Genomic DNA, 18,287 nt, shown 5'->3' on the forward strand with positions numbered 1-18,287 from the left:
GTCATTATTTTCTATGGTAATAGACAGTAGTCCTGGTTATTTGATTGCTAGCTGTTCTTATTCCTTACTTAACATTAATCAGATGTTTATGAATTCCATGGGTTCACAAACCTTTATGATATAGAGGTAGGTCATGAATTGGTGGTTCTGCCTGGTCAGAAATGTCAATGAGTTTTGTCTTGCTTCAGTAAGAGCCAAACTAATCCAGGCATGTCCTTTTGTGGCCTAAGACAACGTTTGTAAGCTATTAACTAAAGTTGAGGTGAAGAACCAGATGGTGAACATCCACCGGCCTTTAGGGAGCTTGGCACAGTAATTGTCGCACCACTATATTTAATCTTTAAGAACTCCTTATTGGTTAGCATGTGGTTAAAGGATTCAGCCAGGGAAAATAATGGTTAGCGGTCAGTGTAAGATTGCTACCTATGGTGGGTAAGACATTTAAAGGGTTGATAAAAGATCATATTCGAGTATTCAGGAATTACATTTTTGGTTGTGAAGAGCTGGAAAAATTTTTTAATGTGTGATACAGTCATCTTTCAGCAGTCAGCCATTTAAAAAAAAGTGTAATGAATTCAACAATCTCTTGCTGAGCAAAGATTGCACGTGGCATTTATCAGGTTCTTGTCCTTTGTTGATTCCAATCTATTTGTTTGATCTTTAACTTGAAATGGATATTGACAGCCAGATCTCAGTGTTGCTGAAAATAAAACATTATTCCAGGTGATGAACTCCAGGTGATCATAACATTTAAAAACAATATATATATGTGTATATAATATATATATATATATATATATATATATATATATATATATATATACACACAATATATACACACATATATATATATATACATTTATTTATTTATTTATAATGTGAAAATGCACAATTACTCTTTGCAATAAAAAATCAGCTTCTCTGAGGTAGTGAGGAGGATCACAGTACATAAGGGGAAAATGCACTGAGAGCCATTAAAATCATGGAAATTGAAATTTATTCAATATTTTGAATTATTTTTCAGACTGTAAAGATGCTTTATATTGGTTACAGACTAAACTGGACAATTGCAATTATTCCTGTTTCTTTATCTAAAAAAATGTTAGCATTTTGCTAGGGTTGGTAGGCCTTTAACCATAGAGCCAGAATTTAAAAGGCCACTAAACCATAAAAAAAGTTGATCTCAATTTTAAATTCACTTTCACATTTGCATATTTAGAAATTGCCAAGAGAAGTGGTGTTCCAATATTATGTACACGTGTAGCTTACTTACATCTGTAATCAATCATTTACACCCAAAAAGGCCTAAAACGGTGACCTATGATAAACATTTCTTGTGTTCAGGAAATAGTTCAAATAGATCACTACATGTTTACAGATCAACACAGTTGCATCAAAAATAAATGAATGTCCACATATCACTCTAACTGGCATTTAGGCTCTGAGTCTCACTTCTTTCTATATTTAATATCAATATGAAAAATACAGTCTTATATATTCATAAGACTTTGCTCATCTTTTTGTGCCAGTGCTCAATACCTGAGTTATCTTAGAGCTTTGAAAAGCTTATTTACATTTACTGCATTCGATCTAATAATATCTATTGATGTCTATCTAACAATTCTGTCTACTATGCCTATGTGTATTCACCTGAATATAAGGTGTCCCTTTAGGAGGAGCCACTCCCCCACAATTTGCTTATTTACATTCTAGAAATCAGAGAGGGAATGCTTTTCTTATAGAGCACATTATGGGGTCTATTCATCATGCTGTGTAAAACAATCAATGCCAGAAAATTGGTGTAAAAAGCTTTGTAAAATAAATGGTGAATTTTTGTGTGTATTTCATTTTACACCATCTAAAGGCCAGATTTTATGAATTTGTTCTTGTAATCCATTAAAGTATACCTCCCAAACTCACACTGAAAAAGTTCCAGTGGAAAAAAGTATAACCATATTTTTCCAAATTTTTACACCAAGGTATATGATAGCTGAAAATCAATACACAGCTTATTAAATATGCAGTTTTTTACACAGTGATGCCTGGTGACGTGTGGTGTATTTTGTCACTGTTACACAGCATAAAAACAGGCCCCTAGGTGTCTGAGATAATGCATGCTGGGGTAATAAACAGTATCTTATCCTACTGGAAAATTAATGAAGCATTGTGTGCTGCCTAGTGGCAAATTTCTGCGTTTTGCTGAAAGCAAATTCATTTGCGAAACTGTGGTGACAATTCGCCGCTTCAAAAAATTTGGCGAATGCCAAAATTGCCGCATGCATACAAATTGCTGCACGCCCATTGACTTTAATACATTTGGACCAAATAGTTGCACGTATAAAAATTTTCGCTTGCGTCAAATTTTTTCACGTCACAGATTTGCCCATCACTAGTGCTAAATTCATATATACACCCACTATACATCAATGTATATGTTGGGGTCCATAAGGGGGTTAATCAGCCCCTATGGCTTTAAGGCCCCCCAGTGTTATTGGCCAAGAGGTGATATGACAACTTCCTGCCATACTGCACTATAGTGTGTGTAAGGAGTGGCCTCTTCCTCTTTGGCTGCTGGATGCTGATCCAGCTGGGTGTGCCCAGGGGAGCCTGGGTACAGCAAGGCCCAGAAAGTCATGTGTCCAAGTCGGGGACCAGGCAACCCCGTGAATGAGGAATAGAAAGTGGCAGGTGTAGCTCCCAGTACTAGTATGTTCTAGGAGTGTAAGATAGTCAGGGTTGAGCTAGATAAGAGCAGTTCTGAGCTCCAACATAGGAGTGATAGATTGGAGGTATCTCTCCCAGGCCATATTGCCTGTTGTATAGGGATCCCAGCGGAGAGGGAATCAGGAGAGATGATTGCCCTGAGGTTGATCCAGAGACCACTACCGGAATATGTTGCAGAGGTGAAGTGGGATACCTGCCAAGTCTGTCCTAAGGGAATGTCAAACTGCATGTGATGTGCCTGTGCCTTTTTCCTCTAACCACTGGATGTGAGTAAACCTGGGGACATTGTCCACGACTAATAAACAGTTCTTTATTTGCATCATAAGAACCTCATGGCGCCCAATCATTTTTGTATGCACAGTAGTCTGGGTGTTGTAGTTGCACTAAACCTTAAAGGGATAGCTTCCACTTAGTGAAGGCCCGGATCCTGCAGAGAGAGTCCACATGTAACCCATGCTCCTACCTTAGCTGGACATTAATCTGTGGTGTGAATAGCCCAGATTAGCGTTACATATACATATAAATTAGAATGTATAATACATACGGAAAATGCCTATATATATGGATTATTGCTATCCTTGTTTTTCTGCATTTTACGCAAAGCAAAATGTGGTGGTTAAATCAACAAACTGCTAAATGTGCAACAAAGTAAATATAAATTGTGAAGCAAAATTTTACTGACCCACACACTTGGGTTTAAACAGTCTCCAAGTGTTTCTATAGGGCACTACACTTTAATTAGCTTTGCTGCATGATTCCTTAAAGGAGAAGGAAAGGCTAAAATTAAGTAAGCTTTATCAGAAAGGTCTATATAAAAACACCAGTAAACACTCAAAGTAATGCTGCTCTGAGTCCTCTGTCAAAAGAAACACAGCATTTCTTTCCTTTTATTGTGTACACATGGGCTATTGTATCAGACTACTGTTTTCAGCATAAACCTCCAGGGCAGGGCTTGAGCATGCTCAGTTTGCTCCTCTCCCCCTCCCTCCTCCCATCCCTGCTGTAATCTGAGCTCAGAGCTGTAAGTGAGCAGAGAGAGACTCAGGCTGGAAGTGATGTCACACCAAGCTTATATGGCAGCTTCTATCCTAAACAAACAGAGAAAGTGTCTAGAGCTGTTTACTCAGGTATGGTAAATCGTTCTGCAGAATAAATATAGCGTTCTAGCTTGCACTATTGTGGCTAATCTGTTGGCAATAAACTGTTTTGGAACTTTCCTTCTCCTTTAATATACAGTACATATGGGTGGGTGTTAGAAGTAGGGCTTCCTGTTCCATAAAGTAGTCTGAGGACAACCCTACTTCACTTTTCCCTGAGCGCTAACCTGATCTAAAAAGAGGGCATATTGTATTGTCGTTACATATTGCCCCTTTAACCAAAGGTACAACCTTGTACAGGTATGGGTTCCCTTATCTGTAAGCCTGTTATTCAGAAAGCTCAGAATTAAAGAAATAGTTCAGTTTTAAAAAAATTATTTTCTTTTTCCCTGTAATAATAAAACAATACTTTCAATGTGATCCAAACTAAGATATAATTACTCTTTATTAGAAGCAAAACAATCCTATGGAGTTTAATTAATGTTTTAATTATTTTTTTTAGTAGACTTAAAGGATGGTGATCCAATCTACAGAAAGACTCTTTATCCAGAAAGCCCCAGGTCCTGAGCATTCTGGATAACAGGTCACATACCTGTTGCATGAAGCAACTGACTGCCTGCCTGCTCTGATCAGCAAGCATCACAGTTAGGGAATTAAAACATTTCATGCACTCAGACTTCTTGGGGCAAATTCACTAAGCTGGCGTAGTTTCGCTAGTGTTACTTCGCAACCTTACGCCAGGCGAATTTTCGCTAGCGACAAAACTACACAAATTCACTAACTTGCGCAGTGTACTGAACGCTACCTTTTACGCTAGACTTCCTTCGCCACCTCAGACCTGGCGAAGCGCAATAGAGTAGATAGGGATTGTTTAAAAATATAGTCAATTTTTTTTCTAAGTCCCAAAAAACGCTGGCGTGTTTTCTACATGATGGCTGATAGGCTGAAAAAGATCGAAAAATTTTTGGGGCTCCCCTTCCTCCCCCCTACATTTCCTGACTCATGGCAACTTACCTAGACAGTGGGCACATGTGTAGGGCAAAATAAAATTTTATTTGCTGATTTGAAGGTTTTCTAGGCATTTGTAGTGCAGATACGTGTTCCTCCATTGAAATTTGAATTTTGCGCCGTATGCAAATTAGCCTTTGCTAGCGTAGCTTCGCTTTTAGTGAATTTGCGGAGCCCTGGCGAAACTACGCCTGGCGAAGTGCGGCGAAGTTGCGCCTGGCCCAACTTTGCATCTTAGTGAATTTGCACCCTTGAGTTTGCCGCCTATAAACAGAAGTTTTAATTATTAAAAAAAAAAAAAAAAATATATATATATATATATATATATATATATATATATATATATATATATTGCATTATGTTAAAGGATCAGTAACATCAATTTTTTTATTAAAAAATGTGTCAGTGTATTAAACTCTTAAATCGCTAAGTCTTTATTAAGAAATAACTTAACGAAACTCAGTTTGTGCTGATGTTACTGGTCCTTTAACAGTATCCATACTAATACAGTAAGTCAACATAAAGTGTTTCAAAAATACAGTAAGAGAAAAAAATACAATTAGCCATTAGCGTGTACACAATGTAGCACTACACTGGATCATTTGTTTATTGTACAAACACAGATGCCTGGGTTTCTGTGCTATTGTAGTATTCACTTGTTCCAGGAAATGCTTTAATCATGTTTTCTTTATATATTTATTTTTGTACAGTAAATATTGATTTATTTTATAGACCCTGTTCTTTTAACATATGTTAGGACAGCAAGATTAAAATATAGCTATGTATGCCATAGGCATTACGCTGAAACAAAGATGAATTCATTATGCAATATAATATGGTTTGAAATACATTTCTGGTTCTTCCTTAAGGTGCATTTTTGATCTGATATGAGTTATGCATGGGTAGCCTTCTTGTGTCGCTAATTGCTCCTCTTTACATCGACTGTGCTTTTAGTTCCCTTGGTGGTAAAGCTATCCTGAACTGTATAATAGTCTTATACAGTTTATGTTTTGGTTCATACATGTATTGGATCAGAATTTAGGCCTATCTTTGGATTGATTGGCAAATAATTTCCTTATCAACAGCACATAATGAATTTAGAGTTGAAGAAACAGCCATTTGTTATTCTGTATTTTGACTACATCTGTACCATGAGATATGAGAAAGAGCAACTGTAAGTCATTCAGCTTAATAGTGTGTTATTCACTGCATTTTATTTCTGATTTGGGTGCTCTTGTGAAGTCCAAAGAATGCATTATGGGTAACTGTAATGGGTCAATTTAGCACCTATGGTAGTAAACCAGCCTCTAAGGGCCAATTCAAGATTGCTGTATCATTTGGCACATGTAATCTGTAAGGGTAAGGGCACACCTTTAAGGGTAAGGGCACACCTGGCGAAGTCGCCCGAAGTTTCCTTGTGGGGCGACTTCGGAATACGAAGCACCGCGTGTGCCATGCCGCAGGTGACTTTTCATTATAGCCGGCGCAAGACAGAGGGAAGGCATTCGGGGAGATTAGTCGCCCCAAAGAAGAGGCGATTAGTCGCCAAGCGACTAAATCTCCCCGAATCGCCAGGTGTGCCCTTACCCTATAGGGGGTATTATTTGAGTTAACTCGTGGAGGTCTATTTATCACCAATGTCCTTTTAGTGGTTTTAGAAACCACAATTAATCTCACTTTCTGTTTCAAAAATACAGTAAAAAAAAAAACAATTAACGTGTACACAATGTAGCACTACACAGTTTGCAGTTTCAGCAGTTCCAGTGCTTCTCTGCCTCTGTTCCACTGCACTTATTCAAAGGGGCAAATGTTATGTTTAAAAGTTGTACACATTTTTTGAAAAACTTTTTTTAACCATTTGAAGCTCTTGCCACATTTTTTATAGGGTGGGCTCATGTCTTGGGCATTAGAGGGTTTTTATTTTGCTTCCTTGGACATTTTTAATAATAAGTGGCCAATTCAAGCAATTTCACCAACATCTCTAATAAAGACATATAAATGACCTATATGTACCTACCTGGTCTATATAAATTGACCTAAGCATAAGTGTGTTAACGAAGTTTCGCTAGGAAAAAAGTAACGCTAGCAAAAGTTCACTTAGAAGTGCCCATGCTGACAAATTTTTGCTGACGAAACTTCACCAGCGTTCGCCTGCTGAGACGTAACTTTTTTTTGATAAATAAGCGTATGCGCTGAGAATTAAAATCTGACAAAGTTGTGCGAAGTGTAGTGGAGACTTCCGACTAGAAAATTCACCATTTAGTAAATTTACCCCAAAGGTAGCATAAAGATACAGGGGGTTATTTATTTTACCCTAAAATTTCGAGTTTTCAAGGGTAGTTTTTAGTCAACACTTTTCGGGTAAAAGAAAAAACTTGAGTTTATTATGCCCCAAACCTGGAAATAGCTTGAATCCGAAAATACTGCAGCTAAAACTTGCCGGGATCATTTAGACGTCAATGGCAGAGGTCCCGCCCATTTGAGGATGTTTGTAGCCTTCATGATGTAGATAAAAAGCGAAATAACTCAAAAACCGCTAATAATAAAAAATTAAATTGTCTCAGAATATCACTCTCTACATCATACTAAAAGTTATTTAAAGGTGAACAACCCCTTTAAATCAGAAAACATTCGAGTTGTGAGTTCATTCGAGATATAAAAAAACTTTACTAACCTCTAAAAAAAACTTAACATTTGATAAAAAAAAAACCCACAATGTATAAAAACTTGATAAGTTCATAAATATTATTCAGCACAGAAATTCAAAGAACTTAATGACCTTATGTCCTACAGAGAGAAACCCCTTTAAGGGCCAGGGCACACGCTGCTATTTTGGGAGATTAGTCGCCCATCGACCAATCGATTTTTCTTTGCGCGACTAATCTCCCCAAACTGCTAGACTAATGTTATTCGCCAGTGGGATGGCAGTCTGATCGCTTCGGCTTTCCAAAGTTGCCTGACGTTTTCTAATGAGGCAACTTCAGGGGACTTCGGAAATCAAAGCGCTCCAAGTGCCATCACACCAGCAATTTAGATTCTAGCCACTGGGAAGGCAGTTCAGGAAGATTAGCTGTTCAAAGAAGAAGTTGATGGGCGACTAATCTCCCGATATAGCAGTGTGTGTCCTTACCCTTTCAAGTAAGTCTAGAACTCAGTTTGCATATGCACAGAGACTAAAGGCTTCAGGCACATTTCCACTTTATATTCAAGCAGATGTTTGGGCTACACTTGCATATAAACCACTCATTTCACAAGGCCATGTATAGATGAACTGCAGAGTGTAATGTGTATGATCGTTTGGCAGTCTGTATATGGATAAAGAGGGTGATTAATTGTATTGCATATACAGAAATAATCTAAGGAGCTTTGCTCTGCGTCTTTCTTTACTTCCTCCAGTTATTTGCATTTCTATAAGGCTTCTCAACATTGTAAAACTGAAATCCATTACAGTATAATAAACAAAAATAACAGCATGCTTGTGTACCACTTCTAACACAGCTTTCATTAATCATGTAATAAGCATTATAGCATGGCAGGGTGCTAAAATGTGTACTTTGTGTACATAGTGCCCATAGCAACCTGGATGATTGTGTTCTATTCATCCAGCCTGTTATTCAGATTAATGACTACAGTAACCAGGCGACAGTTTAAATGCCTACATTAAGAGCTGCAAGCAAAAAAAAGCTAGCAACTAAAAAAACATTAAGAAGTTCGAAAATGAGGCCTTCCTTTTAGAAAATGCCTGATAACTTGATATTTATATTTAAAAATGATTTCCTTTTTCTCTGTAATAATAAAACAGTAGCTTGTATTTGATCCCAACTAAGATATAATTTATCATTATTGGAAGCAAAACCAGCCTATTGAGTTTATTTAGGGGGTCATTTACGAAACCTTGATTTTTTTTCTGGTCAAGGTTTTTTGGGCAAAAACTCAAATTTTTAGAGGTAAAAAAATCTAAAATTGTTCCAGATTTATTACAATATAGCCTGAAGCTGCTTAAAAGTCAGAATCTGAAAATCCACCATCTCAAACCTGTCGAGGTAATGTTGAAGGCAAAGGCAGATGTCCCTTTTACAATTTGAAGATATTGTGATCTTCGCTGGGTTACTTCCGATAATCCACAAATGTGGGGTTTCTGGGCAAATCCCCCAAAAATCTAGTGTTTTGGGGTGTCAACTCCACAAAATTCATATTCAAGTTTTCCCTCGATTTTATCGAGTGTTTTCCCCGACCTGAATTTTTTGAGTTATTTTATTGATAAATAAGATAAAATCATGGACGGGAGTTTGGTCGAGCTTGGTTTAATAAAAAGATGAGTTAAATTTGAGTTTTATTAAATAAAAACCTAAATGTTTACATGATTTTTTAGTAGACTTAAGGTATTAAGATCAAATTGTGATCTTTGCTGGGTTTCTTCCGATAATGCAAAAAATTGGGGTTTCCGGGCAAAATCCCGTAAATATCTAGCGTGTCAACTCCGAAAATTCATACGATTCAAGTTTTCCCTCAATTTTATTGAGTCTTTCCCGACCTGACTTTTTTGAGTTATTTTATTGATAGGTAAGATAAGATCATGGATGGGAGTTTTGTCGAGCTTGGTTTAATAAAAAGATGAGTTAAATTCGAGTTTTATTAAAAAAAAAAACTAAATGTTTACATGATTTTCTAGTAGACTTATGGTATGAAGATCCAAATTACGGAAAGAGCCGTTATGTGGAAAAGCCCAGGTCCCGAGCAATCCAGATAACAGGAGTATATCCTGTGAAATAAAATACACTTTTTCCCGTTAATGTTAAAATTCTTACATGCAGTGGCATAACTAGATATTACTGGGCCCCATAGCAAATTATTTTTCAGACCGCCAAAATGTCTAGATATTGACTTGAAATTGTGTGTGAATACAATATATATAGGGTCTCTTGGGCCTGCACCTCCTGGGCCCCCCTGCAGCCACAGGGTCTGCTTCCTCTGTAGTTACGCCCCTACTAACATGCCTTTTGTTTTAAGAGTGCAAAGGACATATAGATCATACTGAAATCTAGAATATTATATTAGAAGTATTCAGAACAGATTCACAGCAGTGTATACTCAGCATTAGAATTATTAACATGTATTTATATAGCGCCAACATATATACTCAGCATTAGAATGCACACAGACATATGGGGAAAAGCTGCGGAAAGCAGTATTATTCCATGGTGTAAACATGGCATGAATACAAGATACAATATGAAAATAACACCATATAAGTGTGAAAAAGGCACATAGTAGAGAATATAAAAACAGGTAGCAGCATCAATAAAACATCCTTACGGATTAGGCTGTAATAATAAATTCCACAAATGTCACATCAGCAAAAGATGGTGAAATCCCTCTATTTTTTCTGCTTTTCCAGCACATTTTTATTTTTTATTTTCATTCATGTGTATATAACATCTAGTATTTATGGCATGTGGGGAGCAACAGGACGCACCATACTGAATGAGGAATTTGTTTTTATGTTGGCAACCTTAAAGAGTATATCAGTATAGCAATCGTTATTTGACCATGCAGAGATATATTACATTTTACTGACACCTTATTATTTACTCTTTTTGTTGCCCCAGACATTTTCATCTGGGACCCAATAAAAGTGTGACAAACTATGTAAATATTGAGTTGCAGAGCACCAGCAAAAATAGGCCCCCTAGAGCTGTACCACCTTTATCCCTCTCATGGCCACCCTGGATACAAGTATATATCTAATATAAGTCAACTAATGTGACTTTCCATCGCCAGCTCATTAATTCTGATTGCCTTAAAGTGGGGATCCCCAACCTTTTTTACCTGTGAGCAACACAAGCACAAAACAAGTTCCTGGGGTGCCTAATAAGGGTTGTGATTGGCTATTTTATAGCTGGGAACAACACCCAAGGAGTTGGTGAGCAACATGTTGCTCACAACATGTTGCTCACAACATGTTGCTCACAAGCCACTGGTTGGGGATCACTGCCTTAGGGTATTATTATTAGATGGAGTGTTTTATTGCCCACAACATTTTTAGATTCTGGATTTGCAGCAATGCTTGAAGATACCCTTACATAGACTAACGTGGGAATTACTCTGATCCTGCCAGAGCACCCACCTGTCAGGAAACTACCACAATTTGTCAATGTTTATGGACAATTATAGTGTGATCCGTGGGTGCATAGGCAGGATCAGATTCCAACAGTAGCTTATGCATGGGAAATGTTCTTCTGTTACCTTTTATTTTTCCCTTATTTATCATGTGTGCCCCACATTCAGAAAATGAATTCCTACTGTACTTGGACAATGGCCATAATATATATATAATTTTTATGTATCGCCTCTCTCCCTTTTCCTTTCTAAGTGGAACATTTTAAGATTTCGATCAAGAACCATCAATAGTGGCCTTTACTGGTCAGGTTGTGTTTACTTGATATCGCTGCACATGGCCTCTATAATTGAAAGTAAGATGAAGTGTCACCAAAAATGTATAAATTGACAGTATAACATGCCTCTTTCTGTCACTACTGTGCATTTTATATAGCCCACTGTTTGGCTTGCACTTTAGTGCACTGGTTGTTTACTTTTATGTCTTCTGTAATAATGACAGTTTCACTTAATTAATCTACTAGAACCTTCCAGATGTAAGTCCATGCTGATGTGGATCCTGCAGGTCATTGAAGTGTAGAATGAATACTACAGTACATTAAGGGGTCCATTTACAAATTTCAGTTTTTTTCCACAAATCTCTAAAAATTTGTGTTTTTTTTCCTATTTTTCTAAAAACTCTAAAAATATGAGATTTATTAAGGGGCTGATTTATCAAGGGTCGAATTTATAGCTCATGGGAGTTTGTAAAAACTCCCATAAACTCCCATAAACTCCCAATGAACTCGAAATTCGAATAAAAAATGACCAATCAAAATTTTTCAAATTGACCCACAAACTCAAATCCAATTCAAATAGAAAAAATTAGATTTTCAGGAAGGCTGCAAACAACTCCAAATTGATCCCAGGACACCCCCACAGGCTAAAACAGCAATTTGGCAGGTTTAGGGTGGCGAATAGGCGAATTTGAATTCTTAAAGAGCCAGTACATGATAAATTTAGAAAATCAATATTTGAATTTTTACTTTGATGCTTGATAAACCTACCCCTAAGTGTAAAAACCACGAAAAAATCTTATACAAAAATTTGCCAGGTCAGAGTTGTCAAGGTCCTATAGAAGTCAGTGGGAGCAGCGCTGATCCTATTGGACCATTTTTATTTAATTAATTCAGCCTTTTAGAGGTTTTCAGATTTTTTTCATTAGGAATTGTCCAAAAAACTCGAATTATTAGAGGTTTAGTGATATTTGTATTTTTTGTTTCAGATCGTTCAGTGCTTCTTAAATTCAGATCTTTTAATAAACTTCATGACATTTGTGGTTTTAGAGAAAGTGAGTTTAGTCGTGGTTTCAAAAACCTCTAAAATACTAAAATGAGACTGATAATAAATAGGCCTCTGGGTGTTCTGCAAGGGAAATGTGGATTTTTTACAGTGCTTCAGTATTCTTTTTGCTTTAATTGTGCTAACCGAGAGACATCTTGAGTCATAGAAACTCCTGCAGGATATGCTTTGTTGCCTTTGGGACCCCCAAGCCCAGAGCTTGGTTGATTTCAGAACCCCTGTAACCTCGCCTGGTGATGTGACTGTGCAGAAAAGGGGTTTAACGGAAAAAGAGTGGTTTTCTGAACATAAAATCATGCAATTTATTCTGATTTTAGCTTTGTCCTCTTTCAACATGAACTATTGTTGTTTTACATGTAATGTTTTACATCCAACAAAGAACTTCTGGTGTTCTCAATTGATTTATAGAGATGTAAACATGATCGGCAAGGTTTAGTTGCAGGCTATGTTATCCTCTTAATAAACTGCCATTGCTGATTTACTTTTCTAAATTAAATTTATCATTCAGTTTATTGTGGTACAGAGTAGCATTTCCTTAGGGGCAAAATCAATACAGTTTTCTGATTTAAACAGGTAAAATGTTTATGAAGTCTCTCCATGGAGTTTCACTCAACTGGATCATTTCTGATAGCGACACTGACATATTTTTAGCTTCAAATCCAGACTGTTTATAAATGTGTGTTTTCCTTGGATATATCTCACCATATTTATTAGTATCACAGTTTTACTTAAACATGATTCCTACTGCTAGATATCCTAAGGTACATGCATGTATTTCTATGCATCGGCAGTAAAAATCTATATTTTCTCTCTACAGGTTTTATATATATATCATGAATTTTCACAAGGATTGTGCATTAATCCCATCATGAAGACAATTGAAAGGGCACCTTTGTCACACTGAAAGATTCTGTAAGACTTTTTTTTTCTCCCTGTAAGTTGCTTTGCAAAGACAAAGGAAAAATGAATTTCTCTACTTATTTTGAAAATCTGTCAATTCCTAACAACATTTCAGGTAATGTTACATTTCCAATGTCAGAAGACTGTGCTTTGCCACTGCCTATAGTTTTAACTCTTGCGCTTGCCTATGGGGCTGTGATAATTCTTGGACTTTCTGGAAATTTGGCACTAATAATCATCATTTTAAAGCAGAAGGAAATGCGAAATGTCACCAACATCCTCATTGTGAACCTTTCCTTTTCGGATCTGTTAGCAACAATCATGTGCCTCCCGTTCACACTGATTTACACTCTTATGGACCACTGGATCTTTGGGGAAGTCATGTGCAAGCTAAATGAGTACATACAGTGTGTTTCAGTGACCGTTTCCATTTTTTCACTGGTTCTTATTGCTATTGAACGCCATCAATTGATAATAAATCCTCGTGGGTGGAGACCTAATAACAGACATGCCTGCTTTGGAATAAGTGTAATATGGGGTGTAGCTATGGCTTGCTCTTCACCTTTAATGATGTACAGTGTTTTAACCGATGAACCATTCAAAAACATAAGCCTTGACTCCTACATAGGAAAATACGTTTGCCTGGAAGATTTCCCGGAGGACAATTTCAGACTTTCTTATACAACGTTGCTCTTTATCCTACAGTATCTTGGGCCACTTTGTTTCATTTTTGTCTGCTACACAAAGGTAAAAAACTTTAATATTTCTGCTGAAATTCTATTTAGCTTTTTATATTTCATGTTACACTTTCATATGTGTTTTTTTTTCCTTTTTTTAGATATTCCTACGATTAAAAAGACGAAACAATATGATGGACAAGATAAGAGACAACAAGTACCGTTCCAGTGAAACAAAAAGAATTAACATCATGCTCTTATCCATCGTGGTGGGATTTGCTCTTTGTTGGCTGCCGTTCTTCATCTTTAATTTGGTGTTTGATTGGAATCATGAAGCAATTGCAACCTGCAACCACAACTTATTGTTTTTGATTTGCCACCTCACGGCAATGATCTCCACCTGCGTGAACCCCATTTTTTATGGTTTCCTTAACAAAAACTTCCAAAGGGATTTACAGTTCTTCTTTAATTTTTGTGATTTTAGATCTAGGGAGGATGATTATGAGACAATAGCTATGTCTACCATGCACACTGATGTTTCCAAAACATCTTTGAAACAAGCAAGCCCGATAGCATAAAAAAATTGAATGACAATATGCCTTTTTTTTAATGACAGTAAATGTGCTGCAAATATGTATCCCAAATAAGCACAACGCCATTATATCCTGAAGTTCTAGCACCAAACACTGCAAAGGCATGGCTGTGTTCCATCTGCACTAACATTATACTGCATTTGCCGATTAATAAGAACACGAGCAACTGCTGCATATTCCAGTTGCCAGGCTGTGGAACCATACTGTCAGCATTTTGCAAGCATTCACCTTTCTTTCTGTCGTGTGGCATTCATGTGGTGTTTGGCACCGAGAACAAGCATTCTTCGGTAATCTCACGATCGCTTCAAACTGTGAATGCTGTTACAATGTTTTGTATTATAAACTTTAATCTGTACTCGTAAATATAACCACAGTATATGATATAAGGTATTTATTACAAAAGTTGCAAAAGTTACTTTTTTACCTATTTTATTAGACGTTAATGGATATTAAGTTATACATAATGCTAATTTATAAAGCATTACTACAAATGGTTATGACGTCTTTGAAGTACTCTTTCTCATGGTGAAATGAGCAAGAAGTGGGGGGGGGGTTACCTTATCAGAAGGTTTAAAAATCACACTGCATCTGTTTACCTTTTTCAGATTTTCGGGTTTTGACACATTTTAGGGCTTATGTAATAAAAGGCACTACGTTTGCCCAGGAGCTGTAACTCATAGCAACAAATGAGCAGGTAATGTTTACTTGTCACCTGTTTAAAAGCAAACATCTTATTGGTTGTTAGGGATTACTGCTCCTTGGCAAAATGAGTGCCTTATTTTTACATATGACGGTATCTGTTTTATTATATATGTGTTTGCTTTATTTGTGTTTACTATCATGTATGATGGCTTTTTACTGCTAAAATTTATGAAAGAATTGCTAGTGATGAAGAGAGGTAGTAGTATAGAAAAAACTTTGTCCCCCTCCCCCCCGATTGCAAAATTATATGAATATAAAATAGGTATTCATTTTACTCATGAAAATGTACCAGTACCAGTTACTTAACTCGCAACTCAGTAGAGTACAGAGGGAGAATCAGTGCGGGTCCAACAACAATGAACAGCCAGCAGTTGCCCTTCCAGGAAACAAAGATAATAGATAAATACATTTACTACATTTACGACCGCAAGTGCAGTGTGCAAAGCTTTGGATGCCATATTACCCATAATGTACATTTTCCCCATAATTCCAGATAGATTGTTTTGTTTCTGGTACTTAAAATTAAAATGAAGTCCGCACATGCCCATTTGTTAAATAACAGGTGTTAGTTTGGGTCACTACACATTACAAACGACCATTTTTCTTGCACTTTGCCCACTGTGTAGGACATTATGCAAATAGCTGCAGGCATCTGCCCTCCATTTCAGAGACATGAGACTCCCCTCTCTAATATAGTGCTGACTATGTTCCTCAGCACTGTATTAATGAGTGGTGTGGCAGGTAGTAGTCCTCACCTTACATGCAGTATCCACAAGTCCTTGAAAAAATAGGACCATAATGCAACCTTTGTATTTCGGAAAAAATGAGAGCTCCAAATTCTATTTTTTACAGCTTTGATTTAGATCCTTCACACACATTTTGAAGTAAAAATACAGATTTATCATTTTAAAGGGTCTAGTTTATCTGGTTGAGCAAAAAAACCCTAAATTTTTTGAGATTTATTATGCTCCAAAGCTGCTAAAAATCCAAATCTGAAAATACTCAAGCTAAAACCCGTTGAAGTCATGTAAAAGTCAATGTCCCTTTGTTTCTTGCCTTCATGATCTTCGAGGGTTTCAGGCTGGTTTTCATTTGATAACCCGAAAAAGTTGCATGATTCAAACAGGAAAAAGTCACATGATTCGATTTGACACACAATTTGGTCACAGCTTTTTCTCGCACTGACTGTTTTGATCTGATTTTTTGATAAATTAGGTCAATTTGTGGATGACTTTGTTTTAATAAAAAAAACGGGAAAAGCTTGAGTCTTAGTAAATACCATGATAAATTTTCAAATCTTCATTTTTAAAATCTACCATATATTCTAGAACGAGAACCTAAGCCACGTTCAAATGTAAAAAAAGTTCCTGGGGGGTGCCATATATGGCATGTGATTGGATATCGGTAGCCCCTTTGTGGACTGGCAGCCTGTAGGAGGCTTCGTTTGGCAGAAACCTGTTTTTTATGCAACCAAAACTTGCATCCAAGCCATGAATTAAAAAAAATAAGCACCTGCTTTGATGCCACAGCAAACAACATTCATGGGGTTGGTGGGCAACATGAACCACTGGTTGGGGATCACTTTTCTAGAACTGGAATCATTTCTAGAGTGGCTTGTGACTCAAATTGAAGAGGTTACCACCACACATGTGTACTAATAAAATTCCATAGGGTGACTGCACTTAGCTTGGTGTGCAGAAGAATTAAAAATTATCCTGTATCTTCAAGACAGGCTCTTACATAAGCTAGCAAACTATTTGGTTCTGGTCCATTGCATACAGTGTCATTGGCTACAGGAGTTCTAGGGACAATGAAGACCAATTACAATTCAGGAGTCAAGAGAACAAAAATCCTCTGGGTTTTTTGCTCAGGGTCCTTTCATCTTTATTGATGGTTCTTGATAGTTTTTACATTATCATCTTAAAGGACAGTAACACCAAAAAATGAAATTAAAGTGTTTAAAAGTAATGAAAATATCATGTTACCTTGCACTTTTAAAACTGATCTGTTTGCTTCAGAAACACTACTATAGTTCCTAAAAAACAAGCTGTTGAGTAGCAATGGCAGAAATTTAAAAACGGCTATATGGCACAGGTTAAATAGTGGATAACAGATAACATTATGTGCTACAGAGCTTATCTGCTATCTGCTGTGTAACTTGAACCTTTTATCCTTTGAATGGCTGCCCCCATGCTTACACAGCAGCTTATTTATATAAACAATAGTAGTGTTTCTGAAGCAAATACAGCAGTTTTACTAGTGCAGGGCAACACTGCATTATATTTTTATTACTTTAAAACAATTAATTTTTTGATGTTACTGGTCCCTTAAGAAGGAAGTTAGGCACTTATCTTGCTCAAAGGTTGACAGATAGCTTCTTTTTCGTAACAGAAGCTAAGTATAGGATCGGGGGCTTTGTAAAGCAAAGATGTTATAACGTACAAAATGTCTTTATAATTTAGCAGTAAAAATGTTTATCTTAAATGATGCAAGCGTTATAACTTTTACTGAAGTGAAGAATATCAAATAACTTTGGTCCTGTAATACATTTGCATGTCTGGGGTTGGGGTGTAATTGTGGTGCCTTATCTGCAGTGCCTTACCAATGAACAGCTTATCATTATTATTCTTCAATAATTATATACCTCCAACGCAATGCTTTAAAGTGTATATACACACCAGCCCCTATCCCACAGTTGACAGTACTTTGATTCACATGTACCTTAGCTGCTTGGGAGTATTGTGTAGGACATACAAATCTGCTTCTAATGCATTACCTTGAAATTCACTGATATAATGTGCAGTTGGTAATATAGGTTTAGAATCTGTTATCTGGAATGCTTGGGACCTGGGGTTTTCCAGATAAGTGATACTATACTTCCATAATTTGGTTCTTCATCCCTTATGTTTTCTAAAAAATCATTATGATACTGTTTTATTATTACAGAGAAAAAATGTGAATTATTTGATTAAAATTAAGTCTATGCTAGATGGCCTTCCTGTAACCTGGATTTTTCTGAATAATGGGTTTCTGGATAAGGGATTCCATACCTGTACTAAAAATGACTGATATGGTTACAGTACAAAGTTATTTTCTAATCATCTCTGTGATCATCTCAGAGTGATCTT

The 18,287-nt window shown here is 36.6% G+C and overlaps 1 protein-coding gene across 3 annotated transcripts in view; it reads left to right on the plus strand.

Annotated features, from left to right (window-relative positions):
• npy2r.L (neuropeptide Y receptor Y2 L homeolog) overlaps nucleotides 1–16,167 on the plus strand; it is a 59,753-nt gene extending 43,586 nt beyond the window's left edge. For all 3 annotated transcript variants that reach the window (XM_041589318.1, XM_041589309.1, XM_018225822.2), the window contains 2 exons: nucleotides 13,105–13,934; nucleotides 14,026–16,167. In XM_041589318.1, coding sequence (XP_041445252.1) covers nucleotides 13,251–13,934; nucleotides 14,026–14,442 — 1,101 coding nt within the window. In that variant the 5' untranslated portion in view covers nucleotides 13,105–13,250 and the 3' untranslated portion in view covers nucleotides 14,443–16,167. The remainder of the gene's footprint in view (nucleotides 1–13,104; nucleotides 13,935–14,025) is intronic.
• Nucleotides 16,168–18,287: the final 2,120 nt, after the last annotated feature.

Source organism: Xenopus laevis, chromosome 1L, assembly GCF_017654675.1.
Source record: "Xenopus laevis strain J_2021 chromosome 1L, Xenopus_laevis_v10.1, whole genome shotgun sequence".
In the NCBI taxonomy this organism is placed as follows: Eukaryota; Metazoa; Chordata; class Amphibia; order Anura; family Pipidae; genus Xenopus; species Xenopus laevis.